The 20,905-nt window shown below is 48.0% G+C and overlaps 1 protein-coding gene across 2 annotated transcripts; it reads left to right on the top strand.

The window, feature by feature from the left end:
* The first annotated feature begins 720 nt into the window (after window positions 1-720).
* ABCF1 (ATP binding cassette subfamily F member 1) lies at window positions 721-20,638 on the top strand. 2 transcript variants are annotated; one of them, XM_032270784.1, is made up of 25 exons: window positions 721-902; window positions 8,628-8,674; window positions 9,023-9,118; window positions 9,275-9,401; window positions 9,540-9,577; window positions 9,662-9,766; window positions 10,825-10,899; window positions 10,978-11,091; window positions 12,395-12,508; window positions 13,071-13,193; window positions 13,598-13,698; window positions 13,798-13,883; window positions 14,179-14,318; window positions 14,405-14,553; window positions 15,176-15,259; window positions 15,496-15,620; window positions 15,816-15,928; window positions 16,073-16,244; window positions 16,404-16,478; window positions 16,571-16,641; window positions 18,809-18,841; window positions 18,927-19,095; window positions 19,272-19,336; window positions 19,429-19,501; window positions 19,652-20,464. In XM_032270784.1, exons 1-25 carry the CDS (start codon window positions 830-832, stop codon window positions 19,816-19,818), a joined length of 2,535 nt encoding a protein of 844 aa, XP_032126675.1. In that variant the 5' UTR covers window positions 721-829; the 3' UTR covers window positions 19,819-20,464. The 2 variants fall into 2 exon arrangements, with proteins under 2 accessions (XP_032126675.1, XP_032126674.1); XM_032270783.1 differs by having other exon boundaries at window positions 722-902; window positions 9,272-9,401; window positions 19,652-20,638.
* The last annotated feature ends 267 nt before the right edge of the window (window positions 20,639-20,905 follow it).

Here is a 20,905-nt window from a genome sequence, read left to right as displayed (position 1 = left end):
AACTTATGTAAGTGTAAACTTCGCAGTTTACTGCTGTGCCATTTAATTTGTGTACAGTTTATTGTATGTTACTTTTAGCTCAGTAAAGCTGTTAACGAAAAAAAAAATGAACCGAAACTCCACTCCACCACGACTTCTGCATGTTGGGCCCCAGTTCCCTGTTTACAATTGTACACTTCGTAATTTTGTGACACAGTTCAACACCGGACCAATCAGACCTCCCCTTTAATCATTGGACTTCGCTCTTTTCTGCCCATGACCCTCTCCTAAAACACGCGTAATCTCCTCTCTCTCCCACTTCTTCCCTTGTTTCTTCCTTGCCTACCAGCCTCACCTGATCGGCTCGTGCTCTATTCGTTCCCGATCCACTCGGGCTCTGGCGGCTGCTGCTTGGGCTCCTTCGAGCATTGCGGTGGCAGAACTAGACACGAGAGTTAGAGACAGAAACTAGAATATACTTAAAAAAAAAAAAAGTATGCCTCAACTCCTTCAAAGTAGTCCGAAATTATTATGTTCATTTCTTGAGTCTCGCGGCGTCGGGAGGTCACGGGGTCAGGCTTCCCAGACAGTCGTAAACGCCGTGTGGACGCTACGCGAGCAGTCAGACAAGAAGTGAGCAGTCGGACGCCGGCCCCGCCCCGTCATTGCAGGCCACGCCTCCACGGGACCAGGACCTTGGCTCTGAGAAGACTACAAAACTCGCACGTGCGCAGCCCGGGGGCGGGATTGGCCGCGCCGGCGTAGAGAGTCCGCCCCAACGCCGAGTTCCACGCCGCCGGAAGCGGAAATAGCACCGGGTGCCGCCACAGTAACTGTAACCGCCACCGCGATGCCGAAGGGGCCCAAGCAGCAGCCGCCAGAGCCCGAGTGGATCGGGGACGGAGAGAGCACGAGCCCATCAGGTGAGGCTGTTAGGCAAGGAAGACACAAGAGCAGAGGGAGAAGAGAGAGGAGACTGCGCGGGTTTTAGGAGAGAGTCGTGGGGCGCGAGACTGACTGGGCCCGTGCGAGGATTACTGCGCATGCCTGCCGTGGGCCCGGGAGGAGTTTGCCGGGCAGGAGTGGGTTTGGAATCGGGGTTAAAGGAAAGAGATCCAGATGTTGCACGCGACGTAAGTGAGACTGGGCAAGAGAAAAGAAAGAGCATGTGGTACCAAGGGAAAGATGGGGAAAAATGGGAAAGCTTTTTTAAAAAATTTGGACATCTGCCCCACACACATTGTATTCCACAGGAATATATAAGCCCTGCCGCGACCTCCCCATGCCCCTGCGCGTGCACACATAAACTTTGGGAGCCTGTGTTCCCACTTGTTTCTCAAGAGAGGATGACTCCTTCGTGGATTCTTTCTTAAGACACCCCTATCACTCAACTGGAGCAAGAGTGTAAATTTTGGATGTTGGGATGAGGCTTAAGGTTTACTTAAAAGCAGTGAATGTTTGTTAAGCGTCTGTTTTTAATTAAGCACTTCATATACTGTGCTTTAAGAGGGAAAGGAAAAAAACGAACACATCCTCCCAGGGTTGAAATCACTTTTAAGGGTGAGGTAAATGGACACAATTAACTACAGTAGGTACCCAGTGACTAATTTTAAAAGCACTTATTGGGTGCCTACTGTATACCAGGTACTGTGCAGAAGAACTGGGAATATAGAGATAAAAGGTAAGAGTTTCCTTCAAGGGGCAACCCAGTGTAGTGAGGGGCCAGAGCATTAACTAGACAGTGGTTGTCAGAGTATGATGAATTTGCTTAAGAATGCTATGGGACTGGGCCAGGCGCGGTATCTCACTCCTGTAATCCCAACACTTTGGGAGGCTGAGGTGGGCGGATCACCTGAGGTCGGGAGTTTGAGACCAGCCTGGACAAACCAACAGAGTTTGAGACCAACCAACATGGAGAAACCCTGTCTCTACTGAAAGCACAAAATTAGTGGGTGTGGTGGTGCATGCCTGTAATCCCAGCTACTCAGGAGGCTGAGGCAGGAGAAGAATCGCTTGAACGCAGAGGCGGAGGTTGCGGTGAGAGAGATCCCACCATTTCACTCCAACCTGGGCAATAAAAGTGATACTCCATCTCAGGGGAAAAAAAAATGCTATGAGATTATAGAAGAGAGGAGGAGCGTCTACTCAGACAGGTAAGGGAGTGTCAGAAAAGCCTGCGAAGAATATGTAATAGCTGAGTTCTCTTTCTTTCTTTCCTTTCTTCCTCTTTCTTTCTTTCTTTCGAGGAACACTGTAGCTCCGTCACCCGGGCTGGAGTTCAGTGGCATGAACATGGCTTACTGCAGCCTTCACCTCCTGGGTTTAAGAGATCTTCCTGCCTCAGCCTCCTGAGTGGTTGAGACTATTGGCATAGACTACCACAACTGGCTAATTTTTAAAATTTTTGTGGAGATAAGGTGTGGCTATGTTGCCCTGGCTGGTCTCAAACTCCTGGGCTCAAGTGATTGTCCTGCCTCAGCCTCCAGAAGTGCTGGAATCACAAGTGTGAGCCACCTCACTGTTCACCTTAGTTTATTCTTGAAAGATCATCGTGAATTAGCAAGGGGAAGCACGTTCCAAGCCAAGGAAGTTTGTGGAAAGGCAGAGATGTAGGCGAGCCTGACTGGTCCCACTAGAGCCTAGTAACTAGTGTGATGAACTCAGAAAGATGCGCAGGGGACAGATAATGAAAGGCTTTAGATACCATTCCGAGGAGTTTAATCCTAAAGACGTTATAATGTCTTTAGGATTTTATATTATAATTAAATTATAATCACATTATAATGTCTTTAGGATTAAACTCCTCGGAATGGTATCTAAAGGTGGCTCACGCCTGTAATTCCCAGCACTTTAGGAGGCCAAGGTGGGTGGATCATCTGAGGTCGGGAGTTCAAGACCAGCCTGACCAACATGGAGAAACCCTGTCTCTTAAAAATACAAAAAATTGGCCAGGGATGGTGGCTCACGCCTGTAATCCCAGCATTTTGGGAGTCTGAGGCGGGCAGATCATAAGGTCAGGAGATCGAGACTATCCTGGCTAACACGGTGAAACCCCATCTCTATTAAAAATACAAAAAATTAGTTGGGTGTGGTGATATGCGCCTGTAATCCCAGCAGTTGAGGCTGAGGTAGGAGAATCGCTTGAACCTGGGAGGTGGAGGTTGCGGTGAGTCAAGATTGCACCATTGCACTCCAGCCTCAGCAACAAGAGTGGGAAAAAAAAAAAAAATAGAAGGAAGGCCGATTGAAGTGCATAAGATGAATGATATGAGGCCGGGCGCGGTGGCTCAAGCCTGTAATCCCAGCACTTTGGGAGGCCGAGGCGGGTGGATCATGAGGTCAAGAGATCGAGACCATCCTGGCCAACATGGTGAAACCCCGTCTCTACTAAAAATACAAAAACATTAGCTGGGCATGGTGGCGCGTGCCTGTAATTCCAGCTACTCAGGAGGCTGAGGCAGGAGAATTGCCTGAACCCAGGAGGCAGAGGTTGTGGTGAGCCAAGATCGCGCCATTGCACTCCAGCCTGGGTAACAAGAGCGAAACTCCGTCTCAAAAAAAAAAAAAAAAAAAAAAAAAGATGAATGATATGATGACTGGTTCACCCTGCACTGAGCAATGGAGAATAGCCTTGAATTGGTCAAGATGGAGGCAGGGAGACCATTTAGGAGGCCCTGGCCGTGATCTAGGTGACAAGTGGTAATTGGATAAACCAACGCCTGAAGAATAAAGAGTTACTAAGGAGGTGGCATTGAGCAGAACTGAGAACTGATGAAATGAAAGGAGGAGAATTAAGGATGACACTAAAGTAACCCTGTGAGTAGTGGACTATTAACTGAAAGCAATAATGGGCAGGAGAGTGAAAAGTGGGAAGACAAAGTGTTGGGTATGGAGGAGTCCCCTAGAGAGTGTTTGCAGATTGAAGCAAAAAGAATGTGAAAGGTGGGAACCCTAAAGAACTTCAGCATTTGCAGGAAGCAGGTAGGGAAGGAGGCTGAAGAGATGAGGCTGAGAAAAGCAAACAGCCAGAGAAGCTGGAGGCAAACCAGGAGTGAGCGGGATCCCATAAATTAAATGTGATAGAAGAGAACAAAAAAGGTGTGGAGGTAGGCAGCATGGAATGCTGCAGAGAAGTGAGGCAAAATAAGGACCAAAATATACTTCTAAGTGACCAGTGGCAACTTTGGCAGAAGTAATGTTCATTTGGGGATGATACCAGATTGCAGCATGTTTCAAAAGGTACGGGAGAAGAGAAAGTGAAGCTCGTGTGAATTACAGTTTTGAGACCCAGTGAGGACAAGAATACCAAACAGTAATGTGGGAGAGGGGTATAAGGGTAGGGATGGTTTCCTTTTTTGCTTCGAAGGAGCAGCTTAAGCAATACACTAAAAGAGAGAAGACACAGTATATCTCTGGCCACACTTAACCTTTTTCAGTTCCTTGGGGCTTATACTTTGTCACAGTGAGCCTATGCAGAGGCTTTTCTTATCCCTACAATCAGGTGGATAAGCATAATTAAAGTACAAAAGAGTTTTTTGGTTTGGGTGGGTTTTTGTTTTTTGGTTTTTGTTTTTGTTTTTGTTTTTGTTTTTGTTTTTTTCCGAGATGGAGTTTTGCTCTTTCTGCCCAGGCTGGAGTGCAATGGCACCATCTCGGCTCACTGCAGGCTCCACCTCCTAGGTTCAAACGATTATCCTGCCTCAGACTCCCGAGTAGCTGAGATTACAGGCATGCGCCACCATGCTTTACTAATTTCGCATTTTTAGTAGAGATGGGGTTTCTCCATGTTGGTCAGGCTGGTTTCAAACTCCCAACCTCAGGTGATCCGCCCGCCTTGACCTCCCAAAGTTCTGGGATTACAGGCTTGAGCCATGTGCCCAGTCTGGTGAGTTTTCAGAGACAATATCTCGATTTGTCATCCAGGCTGGAATGCAGTGACACGATCTCAGCTCACTACAGCCCCAATCCCAGGTTCAAGCCATCCTCCCATGTAGCTGGGACTACAGGTGCACACCTCCATGCCTGGCTAATTTTTTGTTTATTTTTGTGCTTTGTTTTCTGTAGAGATGGGGTCTTGCTATGTTGCCTAGGCTAATCTTGAACCTCTGGCCTCAAACAGTCCTTTCACCTTGGTCCCCAAAATGTTGGGATTACAGGTGTGAGCCACTGTACCTGGCCACAAGAGATTTAAAGGAAGGAGAAATGGTGTGGCTGTATTAGTCCTTAGGGAGAAATTAGTGTCTGGGATGAGTCACTCCTGTGTGTTGATGAGTTGAGCTGATCCTGTTTTCCTTTCTTAGGTACTTCAGTAGATCCTTCCTCTTAATGCCTTTAGGATTAAACTCCTTGGAATACATATAAAGCCTTCTATTATTATTACTGCACAGCTTTTCAACTCTCACACTAGTCATCCAATACTGGGCTCAGATTTTTTTTTCTTAATTTATTTTTTTTGTTTGTTTGTTTGTTTGGAGAGAAGGAGGGCCTCAAATTTTCAAATGTGTTCTGGATGGAGAATGCAGATTAAGCAAAGACAGACATAAGCATGCCTGGGACTTAATAAAGGATCTGAAAGAAGCCAGTATGAGACTGTAGGTGTGGTTAGGGAAACAGAAAAGATAGAGTAGGGCTCTTTTAGTCTGTGAGGCCTTAAATCATTGGGATTGTCTCATTATCTCCAGTTTTTTTGAAAAGTAGATGCAGCATAAAACTTTCCTGAATAAAAGATTACTTTGGAATACATGGAATTCTGGTCTGAGAATACTTTAATGTAGTAGATGGTGGATGCCATTAATTGATTTTTTTTTTTTTTTTTTTGAGACAGAATCTCACTCTGTCGCCCAGGCTGGAGTGCAGTGGCACGGTCTTGGCTCACAGCAACCTCCACCTTCCAGGTTCAAGCAGTTCTCCTGCCTCAGCCTCCCGAGTAGCTGGGACTACAGGAATGCACCACCACACCCAGCTGATTTTTTTTTTTTTTTTTTTTTTTTTTTTTTTGAGACGGAGTTTTGCTCTTGTTACCCAGGCTGGAGTGCAATGGCACGATCTCGGCTCACCGCAACCTCCGCCTCCTGGGTTTGGGCAATTCTCCTGCCTCAGCCTCCTGAGTAGCTGGGATTACAGGCACGCGCCACCAGGCCCAGCTGATTTTTTGTATTTTTAGTAGAGACGGGGTTTCACCATGTTGACCAGGATGGTCTCGATCTCTTGACCTCGTGATCCACCCGCCTCGGCCTCCCAAAGTTCTGGGATTACAGGCGTGAGCCACCGCGCCCGGCCACCCAGCTGATTTTTATGTTTTTAGTTTGACGGGGTTTCACCATGTTGGCCAGGCTGATCTTAATCTCCTGACCTCGTGATCCACCCACCTCAGCCTCCAAAAGTGCTGAGATTGCAGGCATGAGCTGCTGTGCCTGGAGATTTTTTTTTATGTTAAATACCGAAATGCTTATGGGTAGAATTAGATAACAGTGGATGGAAGGGATGTTTTGGAAGGGAAGATAATAAATAGGCCTAGGTGTGAAAGAAAATCATGAGGCTGCTGGCTGCCTCCCATTCTGATTGGGGGGGCACAAGAGGAGGGAGTTAGATATGGTCTCATACCTTCAGAGAAGCAAGGGTGGACAGAGGGGTAGAGCTAGAATCTATTGAGTCAGTAGATTTTTATTGGCTTTCCTGGGAACACAGGCTATACAATCTCTCAGGTTACTCTCTAGAATGAAAGAATAGCACAAAGACAGATAAATATGACCCAATATAATTTGTGATATAATATTCAAGCAGAGCAAGTAAGGCATAGACCCAGATATTCCTTTGCTTACCAGATAACTCTATTTACATGGCCTATAGGTTTTACGAACAACGTGTCCCCCTGGTTGGGCACAGTGGCTCAGACCTGTAATTCCAACAGTTTGGGAGACTGAGGCAGGAAGATTGCTTGAGGCCAGAGGTTCAGGATTAGCCTGAGCAACATAAAAAATTTCTTTTGTTTAATTATCCAGGCATGGTGGTGCTTGCCTATAGTCCTAGCTACTCAAGAGGCAAAAGTGGGAGGATCACCTGAGCCTAGGAATCTAAGGTTACAGTGAGCTATGATCATGCCACTGCATTCCAGCCTGGGTGACACAGCAAGACCCTGGTCTCTTAAAAATAAATAACATCAATTTGGGAGGGTGTATGTGTGTGTACCGCCAAGTACCAAGTACACACACACACACACACACACACCCCTCCCAAATTGAATGTATAATATCTTCTTTCTTTCTATAAGACCTTCTCTTCCACTGTCTCCTGAATTAGTGAATGGTACACCGAGTCCAGCTAATTTTGCTAAAAACACAGGAGTCATCTCTGAGTGCTCTACTTTATTCCCCACCTCTAGCCCCATCCTGTGAATTCTACTTCTTTCTGTTCCCTTGTCACCATCCTAGACCAAGCTACCATTGTCTGTCTCCAGACTACTCCGACAGCCTCACAACTATGTTTATTCCCTTCCATTCTTGCTCTACTCTGAAGCCAGAGTGAAACTTTAAAGTGTGAAAGTGATCATACCAGTAAAGTCCCCATTCCTTAACCTGATTACAAGGCCCTCACTCCAGCCTTACCTTGCACCATTCTCCCTTCAGTCTTTTTTTTGTTTGTTTGTTTTTTTAAAAAGATGGGGTTTCACCATTATGGCCAGACTGGTCTTGAACTCCTGACCTCAGGTGATCCACCCACCTTGGCCTCCCAAAGTGCTAGGATTACAGGCGTGAGCCACCGCGCCCGGCCTCTCCCTTCAGTCTTTTAGCTTAGCCACACCAAACCTTTCCATGTCTCTTAGTGTGCGTGCTTTCTCACAGCTGGACCTGTATACAGCACTGGCATTGCACTGTGTGTCTAACTTCTCATACTTTTCATTACTTCAGTTATTAGCTGAAATGCCACCTTTTTAGAGAGGCCACCGGAAATGAAGCCAGCCTCTCCCCCACCACCAAGTAGGCTTTACCTTTTCTTTTGGAACCTTCAGTACACCTGTAGTTAGCTATTTAAAAATCTCTCTTCCTGGCAAGGCGCAGTGGCTCACGCCTGTAATCCCAGCACTTTGGGAGGCTAAGGTGGGTGGATTGCCTGAGCTCAGGAGTTTGCGGCCAGCCTGGGCAACATGGTGAAACCCCGTCTCTACTAAAAAAATAGAAAATATTAGCCAGGCATTGCGGCGTACAGCTGTAGTCCCAGCTACTCAGGAGGCTGAGGCAAGAGAATTGGTTGAACCCGAGAGGTGGAGGATGCAGTGAGCCAAGATCATGCCCCTGCAATCCAGCCTGGACAACAGCGAGAGACTCCATCTCAAAAAAAAAAAAAAAAAAAGACTCTTTTTATAGCTTGCAAACTCCAGAGGAGACCACAGTTGTCTTGTTCGTTGCCATAATCCCCTACACTAGCACAATATCTGACACATGGTAGCTGTTTAGTAAATAAATACTTATTGGATGAATGGAGATGGGAATTATTGTTTCTGCAGGAGTTGTGAGACAGTGCAAATATCTAGGAAGTGATAGTTAAGCCAAAAAAAATAATAAAATAGGAGAGCCTACAGAGATCTTTGCAGGAGAGACCAGACTGCTTTGGAATTTGTAGATAACCATTCACAATGCTTAACTTTCTAGACAAAGTGGTGAAGAAAGGAAAGAAGGACAAGAAGATCAAAAAAACGGTGAGAAAATGAGGGTTGAGGATAAGAAATGAATATGGGTGTTTCCCAGCTAAATAGCCAGGCAAAAAAGGTGGGAGGACTGAGGGAGGAGAAGAGATCTTGTCGAGAGAGAGGCTGGGCACGGTGGCTCACGCCTGTAATCCCAGTATTAGGAAGGCAGAGGTGGGAGGAAAGCTTAAGCCCAGGAGTTTGAGACCTGCACACTCTGTTCTCCACAAAAAGAAAAAAAAAGAAAGACAGATCAGGTGAGGGTGGAGTGGAGGGCCAGTGGGCCCGTGTATGGCAGAGCAGAGCTTGATTGGATTGATCTTGGAACCATGTTTACCTGTATCTTAACTCCCTTTGTAGTTCTTCGAAGAGCTAGCAGTAGAAGATAAACAGGCTGGGGAAGAAGAGAAAGTCCTCAAGGAGAAGGAGCAGCAGCAGCAGCAACAGCAACAGCAGGTACAAGTGCCACAGGGCCACCAATCCTGGGAGGCACCTGGGCTCCACCAACCCCTTTCCAGCCCATGTTGCTCCACTCAGCTGATGGGGAACCCTCTCTGTGAGGCAGAAATCTCGGCTTCATTTTCTCACTCTCTTTTGCTTCGCTCTCAGCAGCAAAAAAAGAAGCGAGATACCAGAAAAGGCAGGCGGAAGAAGGATGTGGATGAAGATGGAGAAGAGAAAGAGCTCATGGAGCGTCTCAAGAAGCTCTCAGTGCCAGCCAGTGATGAGGAGGATGAGGGTAAATGACCTGAAGGGGAATGGCTACCCAGAATCCATGAGTCATGATGCCTCATACCTTGATCTTCGAGTTAGATTAAATTGGGGCGCCAGACATCGTAATTCTTTGCTATCTCATGTTCTCCCCTTGTCATTTCAGTACCTGCCCCAAAACCCCGCGGCGGGAAGAAAACCAAGGTAAGCCATCTGTGTGGTAAACAGAGACCCCACGGGTGCAACCTTGACCCTCCCACTGACTTCTGTGGCCCTTTCATTCTCTAGGGTGGTAATGTTTTTGCAGCCCTGATTCAAGATCAGAGTGAGGAAGAGGAGGAGGAAGAAAAACATCCTAAGCCTGCCAAGCCAGAGAAGAATCGGATCAATAAGGTGATAGTGGTGTCTCTATTAGTCACGCTCACTCCATTTAGCACCTTCTGGCCATGGTGGAGTAATTTTCTGCTTCTAAACTGGCTCCTCTTGGTCTGTCTTCCTTATACTGTCAAAATCATCTTTTTAAAATACACACCCAGGAGTGGGTGTGGTGGCTCACACCTGTAATCCCAGCACTTTGGGAGGCCTAGGCAGGTGGGTCACCTGAGATCAGGATTGAGACCAGCCTGAACAACATGGTGAAACCTCGTTTCTACTAAAAATATAAAAATTAGCCAGGCGTGGTGGCACATGCCTGTAATCCAAGCTACTTGGGGCGCTGAGACAGGAGAATTTTCGAGCCTGGGAGGTGGAATTTGCAGTGAGCTGAGACCGAGCCACTGCCCTTCAACCTGGGTGACAGAGCAAGACTCTTGTCTCAAAAAAAAATAAATAAATAAAATACATGCCCTTTTTATCACTCAGAAATCTATAGTGATTCTATTGCTTCAAGCACAGACCCTGAAACAAAAGCCCTCAGGTCCTCGCTCTTCTACTTGTGACTCTTCTGGGTGTGCATCTTAGTCTGTGTCCATTTGCCCTCTGGAGAAAGCCTCCAGTGCTAGTGCCACACGCTCTGGCTGCCCCCTTGCCTGACTCACAGTCCTTAGCCTTGCAGATGTTCCCTAGTTATCTCTTCACTATCTAGTCTCAAGCTGTAGTGTAGTGTTTTTCTGAGTCTCGTTTTTCAGCAGCAACACTCAATACAGATGGTCTCTGACTTATGCTTCATCATGTGATTTTTCTGCTTTATGATGGCGTGAAAGTCATACTCATTTAGTACACTCCGCAACTCATGATGGGATTATGTCAGATAAACCCGTCATAAGTTGGAACTATTATTTTCGACTTAATGATATTTTCAGTTTATGATAGGTTTATTGGGATGCAACCCTACCGTAAGTGGAAGAGCATCTGTGTGATTAACACAGTAGACTCTAGAAATGCTTATTATACAGCAAAGTAGCACAGTAATTTATATGTATGTGTTTAATGTGTACGTGTGTCTCCTCCAGGCCGTATCTGAGGAACAGCAGCCTGCACTCAAGGGCAAGAAGGGAAAGGAAGAGAAGTCAAAGGGGAAGGCTAAGGTGAGAGAGTAACTAGCAAGAGGAGGTATTGGGGCCCAGGAATTAAAGCATTTCATCAGATCTGTCTTTTCCTGTTAGCCTCAAAATAAATTCGCTGCTCTGGACAATGAAGAGGAGGATGAAGAAGAAGAAATAATAAAGGAAAAGGAGCCTCCCAGACAAGGGAAGGAGAAGGCCAAGAAGGCAGAGCAGGTGTGCATTTGGTGTTGGGGGAAGGTGGAGTGAGGGACTGGGGCTCCATGATCCTTACAGGAGAGTCAGGATCTGGGGATATAGTTACTATCCCAGCAAACTTTTTCTCTTTTTTGTTTTTTGTTTTGGGGGGTGGGGGGGGCAGTGGTGATGGGTGGTTGTTATTTGGAGATTTTTTACTCAGGATCTTACTCTGTCACCCAGACTAGAGTGCACTTGGGTGAACACGGCTCACTAAAGCCTCAGCCTCCTGGGCTCAACAGATTCTCCCGCCTCAGCCTCCTGAGTAACTGGGACTAGAAGCATGCACCACTACCCCTGGCTAATTTTTTTATTTTTAATATAGAGACGAGGTCTTACTGTGTTGCCCAGGCTAGTCTTGAACTTCTGGGCTCAAGCAGTCCTCCTGCCTCAGCCTCCCAAAGTGCTGGGGTTACTGGTGTGAGCCAGTGTGCCCAGCCAGCAGACTTTTCTATAAAGGGCCATTAGTAAATGTTTTTGGCTTGCAGGCCACATACAATCTCTGTCACATATCCTTTTTTTTTTTTTTTTTTTTTTCTTAACTCTTTGAAAATACAAAAACTATTTTTATAAAGTTCAGGAGCCATATAAAAACAAGTGTCTTGGCCCACGGACTGTAGTTTGCAACACGTAATCCAGTGAAGAAGGGGCCTGGAATTTTTCTCAGGTGATTTGGGTCCTGGCTCTGCCTTCACTGGCTGTGTGACCGTGAATACATCTTCCCATTTCCTTGGGTCTCACTTGTCTCCTTTGTGTGCCATAAGGAGGAGTCTTGAGTTCCCCCATGCTTCTGGCACTTCCTAGTTCTGTGATTCTGGTTGATTCCTCAGTGACTGTACACTAGGGCTGCCTCATCTTTTCTTTGCATGTTAACAAGGAAACCGCAGAAACTCATTTTATACAAATGAAATTCTTGAAATCCATTTACTCCACGTTCAGTTGCATTGTATTGGGCGCTACATTTATAGGGACATACACATACTTTTTTTTTTTTTTTTTTTTTTAATTTAACCGCTATAGGATTATGGCAACATTGTTACATTTCATACATACATATTCATACCATTTGTCTTGTACCATTCCTGGTAGCAGAAAGTGATAAAGGACTGCAGGGAGACCAGGGGCTGGGCATGAGAATGAGAGAGGATCCCAAGATATTTTAGGACTGCAAGTAGTGAAGGAGGAGCTGGCTGTGGAACTGGAGCAGGGACGGAGGGCAGATGATATGAAATCTGAGCTCTAGAAGGAATCCTTAGTTTTGACCATCCCCGGGTTCTCACAGGGTTCAGAAGAAGAAGGAGAAGGGGAAGAAGAGGAGGAGGAAGGAGGAGAGTCTAAGTCAGATGATCCCTATGCTCACCTTAGCAAAAAGGAGAAGAAAAAGCTGAAAAAACAGGTAAGACCTTGGTTCTTAGCAGTCAAAAGTAAGGGGATTAATTTTTGAATACTTCAACTAGGGGACATGTGATTGGGGACAGAAAGGAAAGCTTTGGGGGCTACTCCAGGTAAAACCATTGGAGTAAGAAAATGATTGTGTTCTGTGAGCCTTATCTCAATGTCTGGTTACATGGGCTGTGTCACTTTGGGGTGTTTTTGTTTGTTTTTTGAGACAGGGTCTCATACTGTTGCTCAGGCTGGAGTGCAGTGACGTGATCTCTGCTGACTGCAGCCTCAACCTCCCGGGCTTAGGTGATCTTCCCACCTCAGCCTCCTGAATAGCTGAGACATGGGTGGCATCACCATGCCCAGCTAAGTTTTGTATTTTTTGTGGAGATGTGGTTTTGCCATGTTGCCCAAGCTGGTCTCAAATTTCTGCACTCAAGAGCTCCACCTGCCTGAGCCTCCCAGAGTGCTGGGATTACAGGTGTGAGTCAGCACACCCAACCAGCATGGGCTGTTTTATGGTGACGGGAAACTGGTAGATTATGGCTTCAAATATAGTTTTTCTTCCTTCGCAGATGGAATATGAGCGCCAAGTGGCTTCATTAAAAGCAGCCAATGCAGCTGAAAATGACTTCTCCGTGTCCCAGGCAGAGATGTCCTCCCGCCAAGCCATGTTAGAAAATGCATCTGATATCAAGGTTAGGTCTCAGGGGGCCCCTTCTAGTCTACTTACCTAGGGAAGAGCCAGTTCTCTCATCTTTCCTGAGTGGCTGTGGTGTGTGAATGGGTTAGTTCAGTGGGAAGAAAGATTGGAGGCATTTTCCACACCTTGGGCTCTGCCAACTTGAGCAAGAAGATAGAAAAATCAGTAGAAGTGGGGTCTGCCCTCAGCAGAAAATAGTGTGGGACAGACTAGACTAGCTGAGGATGCATGGGACTCCCATTACAGGCAGTGGACAGGGCGGGGAGAGGAAGGGGATTATGCTGGAGGTAATGGTTTGTCAGAGGCTTCTCTGCAGGGAGAAAGTGGCTGCTCCTGTCCCAAAGGGAGAATTTTCATGTGCTCCTCTCCCCTCTGCCACCTCTTTCCTGATGGCTACAGCTGGAGAAGTTCAGCATCTCAGCTCATGGCAAGGAGCTGTTCGTCAATGCAGACCTGTACATTGTAGCCGGCCGCCGCTACGGGCTGGTGGGGCCCAATGGGTGAGAAGAAGAGGGACCTAGAGACAAAAAAAGGGGAGGGGCCTGGAGGGAAAAAGATTTCTCAGTGGTGGCCTGGTCCTGATAACTTTCATTCCCCAGCAAGGGCAAGACCACGCTTCTCAAGCACATTGCCAACCGAGCCCTGAGCATCCCTCCCAACATTGATGTGTTGCTGTGTGAGCAGGGTGAGGCCAGTGGGGAGAAAAAGGGCTTGGTGTGATGGGCAGCTGGGCAGAAAAGCCAGCCAAGAATAGAAGAAATTGTGGCTATGGAGTTGGAAAGGATGTGGAGGGAGACTGGGGACCAGGAAAGGGATGCTAACGAAAGGAAGGGAGAGTCAATGAGGAACTTGAGAATGTTTCATTTGGAACAAGTACAAAGAGCTGAGCGGGGTCAGGCGAAACAGAAATGCAACTGAAGAGAGAGGGATGAGACTTTTGGCTCTTGAGGCTGCCTGACTGTTTTCCCTGTGCTTCCCAGAGGTGGTAGCGGATGAGACGCCGGCAGTACAGGCTGTTCTTCGAGCTGACACCAAGCGATTGAAACTACTGGAAGAGGAGCGGCAGCTTCAGGGACAGCTGGAACAAGGGGATGACACAGCTGCCGAGAGGCTAGAGAAGGTAGAGGAGATGGCGCAGGGGACACGGGCTAAGACTCGGGGGTTCCTGGGGCCCTCATACATGTGTCCTCTTCTCCCTCCTCCCAGGTGTATGAGGAATTGCGGGCCACTGGGGCAGCAGCTGCAGAGGCCAAAGCACGGCGGATCCTGGCTGGCCTGGGCTTTGACCCTGAAATGCAGAATCGACCCACACAGAAGTTCTCAGGAGGCTGGCGCATGCGTGTCTCCCTGGCCAGGTGGGCCATTAACCTCGCTGCCCTCCCTTCCAATCTCAGACCACCAGGGCCCTTTCTCTTCTCCTCATTCTTCAAGGCCAATAGTGAGGCTCAAGGCTTGCCTCTCCCTCCTTACTGTGTTGTGAGAACTTAGGGTCTTTCTCTATTTCTCTCCCTCCCTGGTGGTGTGTTCTCATCAACATATCCTGCAGCTGGGTGCAATGGGTTACGCCTGTAATCCCAGCACTTTGGAAGGCAGAGGCAGGAGGGTATCTTGAACCCAGGAGTTCGAGCCCAGGCTGGGCAACATAGGAGACCCTGTCTCTACAAAAAATTTTAAAATTAGCTGGACATGGTAGCATACACTTGTGGTCACAGCTACTCCGGAGGCTGAAGTAGAAGTATCACTGGACCTGGGGGATTGAGGCTACAGTGAGCCATGATTGTGCCACCACGTGCCAGCCTGGGCAACAGAGTGGAAGCCTGTCTTGGAAAAAATTAAACCACATCCTGCCCAAGAACTCTGAGGAGAGCTTGGGAAGGAGTGTTCATGGTCTCAGGCTCTATCTTCCTGTTTTCTCTGGGGTTGTACAAGCAAGGATCTTTCTCTCCCTGACCCTGCCCTCTGCTATCCACCCTCTAGGGCACTGTTCATGGAGCCCACACTGCTGATGCTGGATGAGCCCACCAACCACCTGGACCTTAACGCTGTCATCTGGCTCAATAAGTGCGTTGCCTGTGATTACAGCCTTTGCATCATTGGTTCCCATTCAGCACTTCCTTCCCCGTCTCTCCCTGCCTTCTTTTCCTTTAGCCCTTCTCCACTATGCCTGTGACAGCTCTATCCAGACCTCCCCCTTTCCCTCCCAGCCCCCATTGTCTGCCCCCATTGTCTGCCTGCCTCCCCTGACTTATTTCTCACTTGACCATTGTGACACTTACACCCTTTTCTCTGAAACCCAGCTACCTCCAGGGCTGGCGGAAGACCTTGCTGATCGTCTCCCATGACCAGGGCTTCTTGGATGATGTCTGCACTGACATCATCCACCTCGATGCCCAGCGGCTCCATTATTATAGGGGCAATTACAGTAAGTAGGGTTGTATGTGGATACAGGGAAGAGACAGAACCTGAAGAGAGGCCTGGATGGGAGGGTGTATTTAGATAACCTGAGTCCTGTCAGAATTCCAGACAGCGATGCCTACCCCATCATCACCAGTCCCTGGTTGTCCCTTTGCTGGGGAGAGGAGCAACCACTGATGCCCAGTCCCCTCTTCTGCCCCAGTGACCTTCAAAAAGATGTACCAGCAGAAGCAGAAAGAACTGTTGAAGCAGTATGAGAAGCAAGAGAAAAAGCTGAAGGAGCTGAAGGCAGGCGGAAAGTCCACCAAGCAGGCAGTGAGCACCTGGGGGACTTCTGGGCAGCGGGGGCACTCTTCTCTCCTGACAGCGGAGGAAGAAGGAGACTCTGGAACACTGGCCCACATTTCGCGGACTGCTGTGCAGAGTGCAGATTTCTCTTTTTTCCCTCTTCCTTTCTAGGAAAAGCAAACGAAGGAAGCCCTGACTCGGAAGCAGCAGAAATGCCGACGGAAAAACCAGGATGAGGAATCCCAGGAAGCCCCTGAGCTCCTGAAGCGCCCTAAGGAGTACACTGTGCGCTTTACTTTTCCGGATCCCCCACCACTCAGCCCCCCCATCCTGGGTCTGCATGGTGAGTGCTGCGGACTTCTGCTGCTCTGCAGGAAGCACCGGAAGCGGTGTGCACCCCAGATTCTCCACCAAGGCTGGGATTGCTCCTGTTTTCCAAGGCCAGCACATCAGAGGGACTGTGCGGGGACTGAAAACTATTGCTTCTTTTCCTGGCTTTCAGGTGTGACATTTGGCTATGAGGGGCAGAAACCACTCTTTAAGAACCTGGATTTTGGCATCGACATGGATTCACGGAGTGAGTTGGCAGGGGTGGCTCAGGGATGTGCAGCAGGAGCCACAGGGAGAGTCTCTGGGGACCTCTTTGACCACCTGTCTTCCATCTCACAGTCTGCATTGTGGGCCCTAATGGTGTGGGGAAGAGTACACTACTCCTGCTGCTGACTGGCAAGCTGACACCGGTGAGTGCTGGAACCAAGAAGGGAGAGCATGAGAAACGTGAAAACACGGGTGCTTGCCAGAAGCTGGAATCAGGGAGCTTCTCGAGAATGGAGAGTTCATCATAGATGATTCATTTCCCCAAGAGGGGCAGTAGAGGAGGAGAAGAGCTTAGATCAGTTCAGGAGAGCTAAGAGAATTGGGGTCACATCCATGTGTTTTGGTCATACGAGAAATATATGTCTATTATAGAACGATTAAAAATTGCATAAATGGGCCAGGCACGGTGGCTCATGCCAGTAATCCCAGCAGTTTGGGAGGCCGAGGCGGGCAGATCACCTGAGGTCAGAAGTTCAAGACCAGCCTGGCCGACATGGTAAAGCCCTTCTCTGCTAAAAATACAGAAAACAGCCAGGTGTAGTGGCACACACCTGTAGTCCCAGCTACTCAGAAGGCTGAGGCAGAATTGCTGGAACCTAGGAGATAGAGGTTTCAGTGAGCTGAGGTTGCACCATTGCACTCCAGCCTGGGCAACAGAGCAAGACTGTCTCAAAAAAAAAAATTGGCTAGCACGGTGGTTCACGCCTGTAATCCCAACACTTTGTGGGAGGCTGAGGCAGATGTATTGTTTGAGCTCAGGAGTTAAAGACCAGCCTGAGCAACATGGTGAAATCCCATCTCTACTAAAAATCCAAAAATTAACCAGGCGAGGTGGTGAGCGACTATAGTCCCAGCTACTCGGGAGGCTAAGGGAGGAGAATTGCTTGAGCCCAACGGGTAGAGGTTGCAGTAAGCCAAGGTCATGCCACTACACTTAGCCTAGGTGCCGAGTGAGACTCCATCTCAAACATAAAAGCTTAAGTCCAGAGAAAAATCTTGAGATAACTAGTATAAATGTTTTAGTAGGTATCTTTCTCCTTTTTTCCTTTGCAAATGTGCATATAATTTTTTTAACAAAAATGGGCTGTCCTGTGAATTGTTTTGCAGCTAGAGTTTTCCAAATAATATACATCATGCATTTTTCCATGCTAATAATATACAAACACTTACTTTGTTTGAATCTACCATTTAATTTGCACTTTTGTAATATAGTGCTTCTGAAAGTTTGTAGGCATTTCTGCTCCCTCAAGCAGAGTGTTTAGAGGCCATTTTCTCAACATCCAGAGATTAGATCTTTAGAAAGATGTTATTAGATCCTCCCCAAAACTCTAAACTCAACACATGAGGCTGTTACAATGTATTGTGAGTGTTTGCTGTATAGAAAGGAGGGTAGCTGTCGTTAGTCCCTCCTGCTTGTCCCTTTTGTCCTCCCTCCATTCTGCTTCTCTGACTCCTCTTTGGCCCCTTACACTTTTACTTTGCTCAGTGTGCCTTTGTCATATTAGGGAGAACATCCCTGTTCCTTCTCTCTCTTTCTCTTTTTTTTTTTTTTTGAGACAATCTCACTCTGTTGCCAAGGATGGAGTGCAAGTGGCATGATCTCAGCAACCTCTGCCTCAAAGGATTCTTGTGCCTCAGCCTCCTGAGTAACTGGGATTATAGGCATTTACCACCATGCTCAGCTAATTTTTTGTTTGTTTGTTTGTTTGTTTGTTTGTTTTTGAGTCAGAGTGTTATTCTGTCACCAGGCGCCAGGCTGGAGTGCAGTGGCACAGTTTCGGCTCACTGCAACCTCCGTCTCCCAGGTTCAAGCAATCCTCCTGCCTCAGCCTCCCAAATAGCTGGGACTGTAGGCGCACGCCACCACGCCCAGCTAGTTTTTGTAGTTTTAGTAGAGACAGGGTTTCACCATGTTGGCCAGGATTGTCTCGATCTCTTGACCTCATGATCCACCTACCTTGGCCTCCCAAAGTGCTGGGATTACAGGCTTGAGCCACCGTGCCCGGTCCCAGCTAATTTTTTATTTTTAGTAGAGAGAGGGTTTCGCCATGTTGGCCAGGCTGGTCTCGAACTCCTGACCTCAAATGCCTCCTGACCTGCCTGCCTTGGCCTCCCAAAGTGTTGCGATTACAGGATTATAGTGAGCCACCACGCCTGGCCCGTTCCTTTTTTTTTTTTTTTTTTTCTCCTTATGCATACTTGTCCCTGGCCCATTTCTGGTGTTTGTCTCCCCTTCAGAAAAGTTGGTGTATGGAGCTGCAGGGCCTTTTCCCCTTGCCCTCCTTTTAACTGCATTCTCTTCCCTTGCAGACCCACGGGGAAATGAGGAAAAACCACCGGCTGGTAAGTTGGCTTTGGGATATAGGGAATAAAAATCTGATGGAGGAAGTGTGACTTTAAGTGACCACCTCCCTCTCTTCTTGGGCAGAAAATTGGCTTCTTCAACCAGCAGTATGCAGAGCAGCTGCGCATGGAGGAGACGCCCACTGAGTACCTGCAGCGGGGCTTCAACCTGCCCTACCAGGATGCCCGCAAGTGCCTGGGCCGCTTTGGCCTGGAGAGTCACGCCCACACCATCCAGATCTGCAAACTGTCTGGTACCATTGTGGGACCAGGGAGGGTGCCCTTCACCTTATCATTCATGTCTACAAACTGTACCTAGAGGAACCAGGAATGAGGAAGCCTCAGTACACAAACTGGCACATCTTCAGGGTTTGCCTCTAGAATGTGAGATGGTAGAAGGTATGACAGCCCTCCCCTTCCTTTGCTGCAGGTGGTCAGAAAGCGCGAGTTGTGTTTGCCGAGCTGGCCTGTCGGGAGCCGGATGTCCTCATCTTGGTGAGTGAGCTGGGCTATGGGAGAGGGGTTAAGGGTAACAGTAATGGAAGATGGGAGTTGCCGTGCTCAGTCATGGAATTCCTCCTCTGTAGGACGAGCCAACCAATAACCTGGACATAGAGTCTATTGATGCTCTGGGGGAGGCCATCAATGAATACAAGGGTGGTAAGTCAGCTGAGAGTGTGCCTTCCCCTCATGGGGACCAAGCTGTAGTGTCCTTCACTACAAAAGGGCCTAGAGCTCCCTTATTTCATGCTCTCATTCCCCTCTTCCTCCTTTCTTCCTGCCCTCTGTTCTTGCCATCTTCCTTCAAAGCTGTGATCGTTGTCAGCCATGATGCCCGACTCATCACAGAAACCAACTGCCAGCTGTGGGTGGTGGAGGAGCAGAGTGTTAGCCAGATTGATGGTGACTTCGAAGACTACAAGCGGGAGGTGTTGGAGGCCCTGGGTGAAGTCATGGTCAGCCGACCCCGAGAGTGAGCTTTCCTTCCCGGAAGTCTTCCAAGAGACAAGCTTGTGTGGCTTGAAGTTCCCCGATGTCTCCCTTTGTCCTCTGAAGACTGCCTCTGACCTGCAGCTGACCTAGCAACCACTCAGGCACATGAAGGTGGAGTGTGACCTTGATGTGACCAGGATACCACTCTGATTGCATCCATTTCTCTGAAAGACTTGTTTGTTCTGCTTTTCTTCAGATAACTGACCTGGCCTTATCCTTGGCATCCCTCTAAACAAACAGAGGTGACCACCTTGTTGTGAGGTTCCATCCAGCCAAATTTATGTGGCCAGTTGTCTGAAGACTCATCACTCGGAAGCCTGCCTCTGGTTCACCCTACAGCTTCAGGCCCAGCTGCCCCCTGGTCTTTGGGTGGTGCTGTTCTTTTCTGGTGGATTTAATGCTGATTCATTGGTACAAACAGCTGTAGAAGCTCAGAGCTGGAGTGAGGGTCTGAGGCCTTTGCCATTATCCAGCCCAAGATTTGGTGCCTGCAGCCTCTTGTCTAGTTGAGGACTTGGGGGCAGGAAAGGAATGCTGCTGAACTTGAATTTCCCTTTACAAGGGGAAGAAATAAAGGAAAGGAGTTGCTGCCACATGTCACTCTTTGGAGATTGATGGGAGTTGGAACTACTCTGTCTTGATTTGCGTTATTCAATTTTCTAGCAGCTTTTAACAGCCCTTTCTTCCCTACTAAGGCAGATGAATCTTATTTGCAGTCTTGCTGAACTTTAGGCAGTGTTTCCTGTTTGAGGATCATAGGATCCCTTTCCCTCGACCCTTCACACAAGGAAAAAGGACAGTGATTCATACTCTGCCTCTTGGAACTTGAGTCTCTTTCCTCCCCGCCCCTCACCCCCCACATCCCCCAAGTTCGAGTGATTCTCCTGCCTAAGCCTCCCGAGTAGCTGGTATTACAGGTGCACACCACCAGGCCCAGCTAATTTTTTGTATTTTTAGTAGAAAAGGGGTTTCACCATGTTGGTCAGGCTAGTCTTGAACTCCTGACCTCAAACAATTCACCCACCTTGGCCTCCCAAAGTGCTGGGATTACACCTGTGAGCCAGTGTGCCC

This window comes from Sapajus apella, unplaced genomic scaffold (assembly GCF_009761245.1).
Source record: "Sapajus apella isolate SASKATOON/1434 unplaced genomic scaffold, GSC_monkey_1.0 scaffold216, whole genome shotgun sequence".
Lineage (NCBI taxonomy): Eukaryota > Metazoa > Chordata > Mammalia > Primates > Cebidae > Sapajus > Sapajus apella.
The sequence above is the reverse complement of the archived record's forward strand: the minus strand, read 5'-3'. Positions and strand labels throughout refer to the sequence as shown.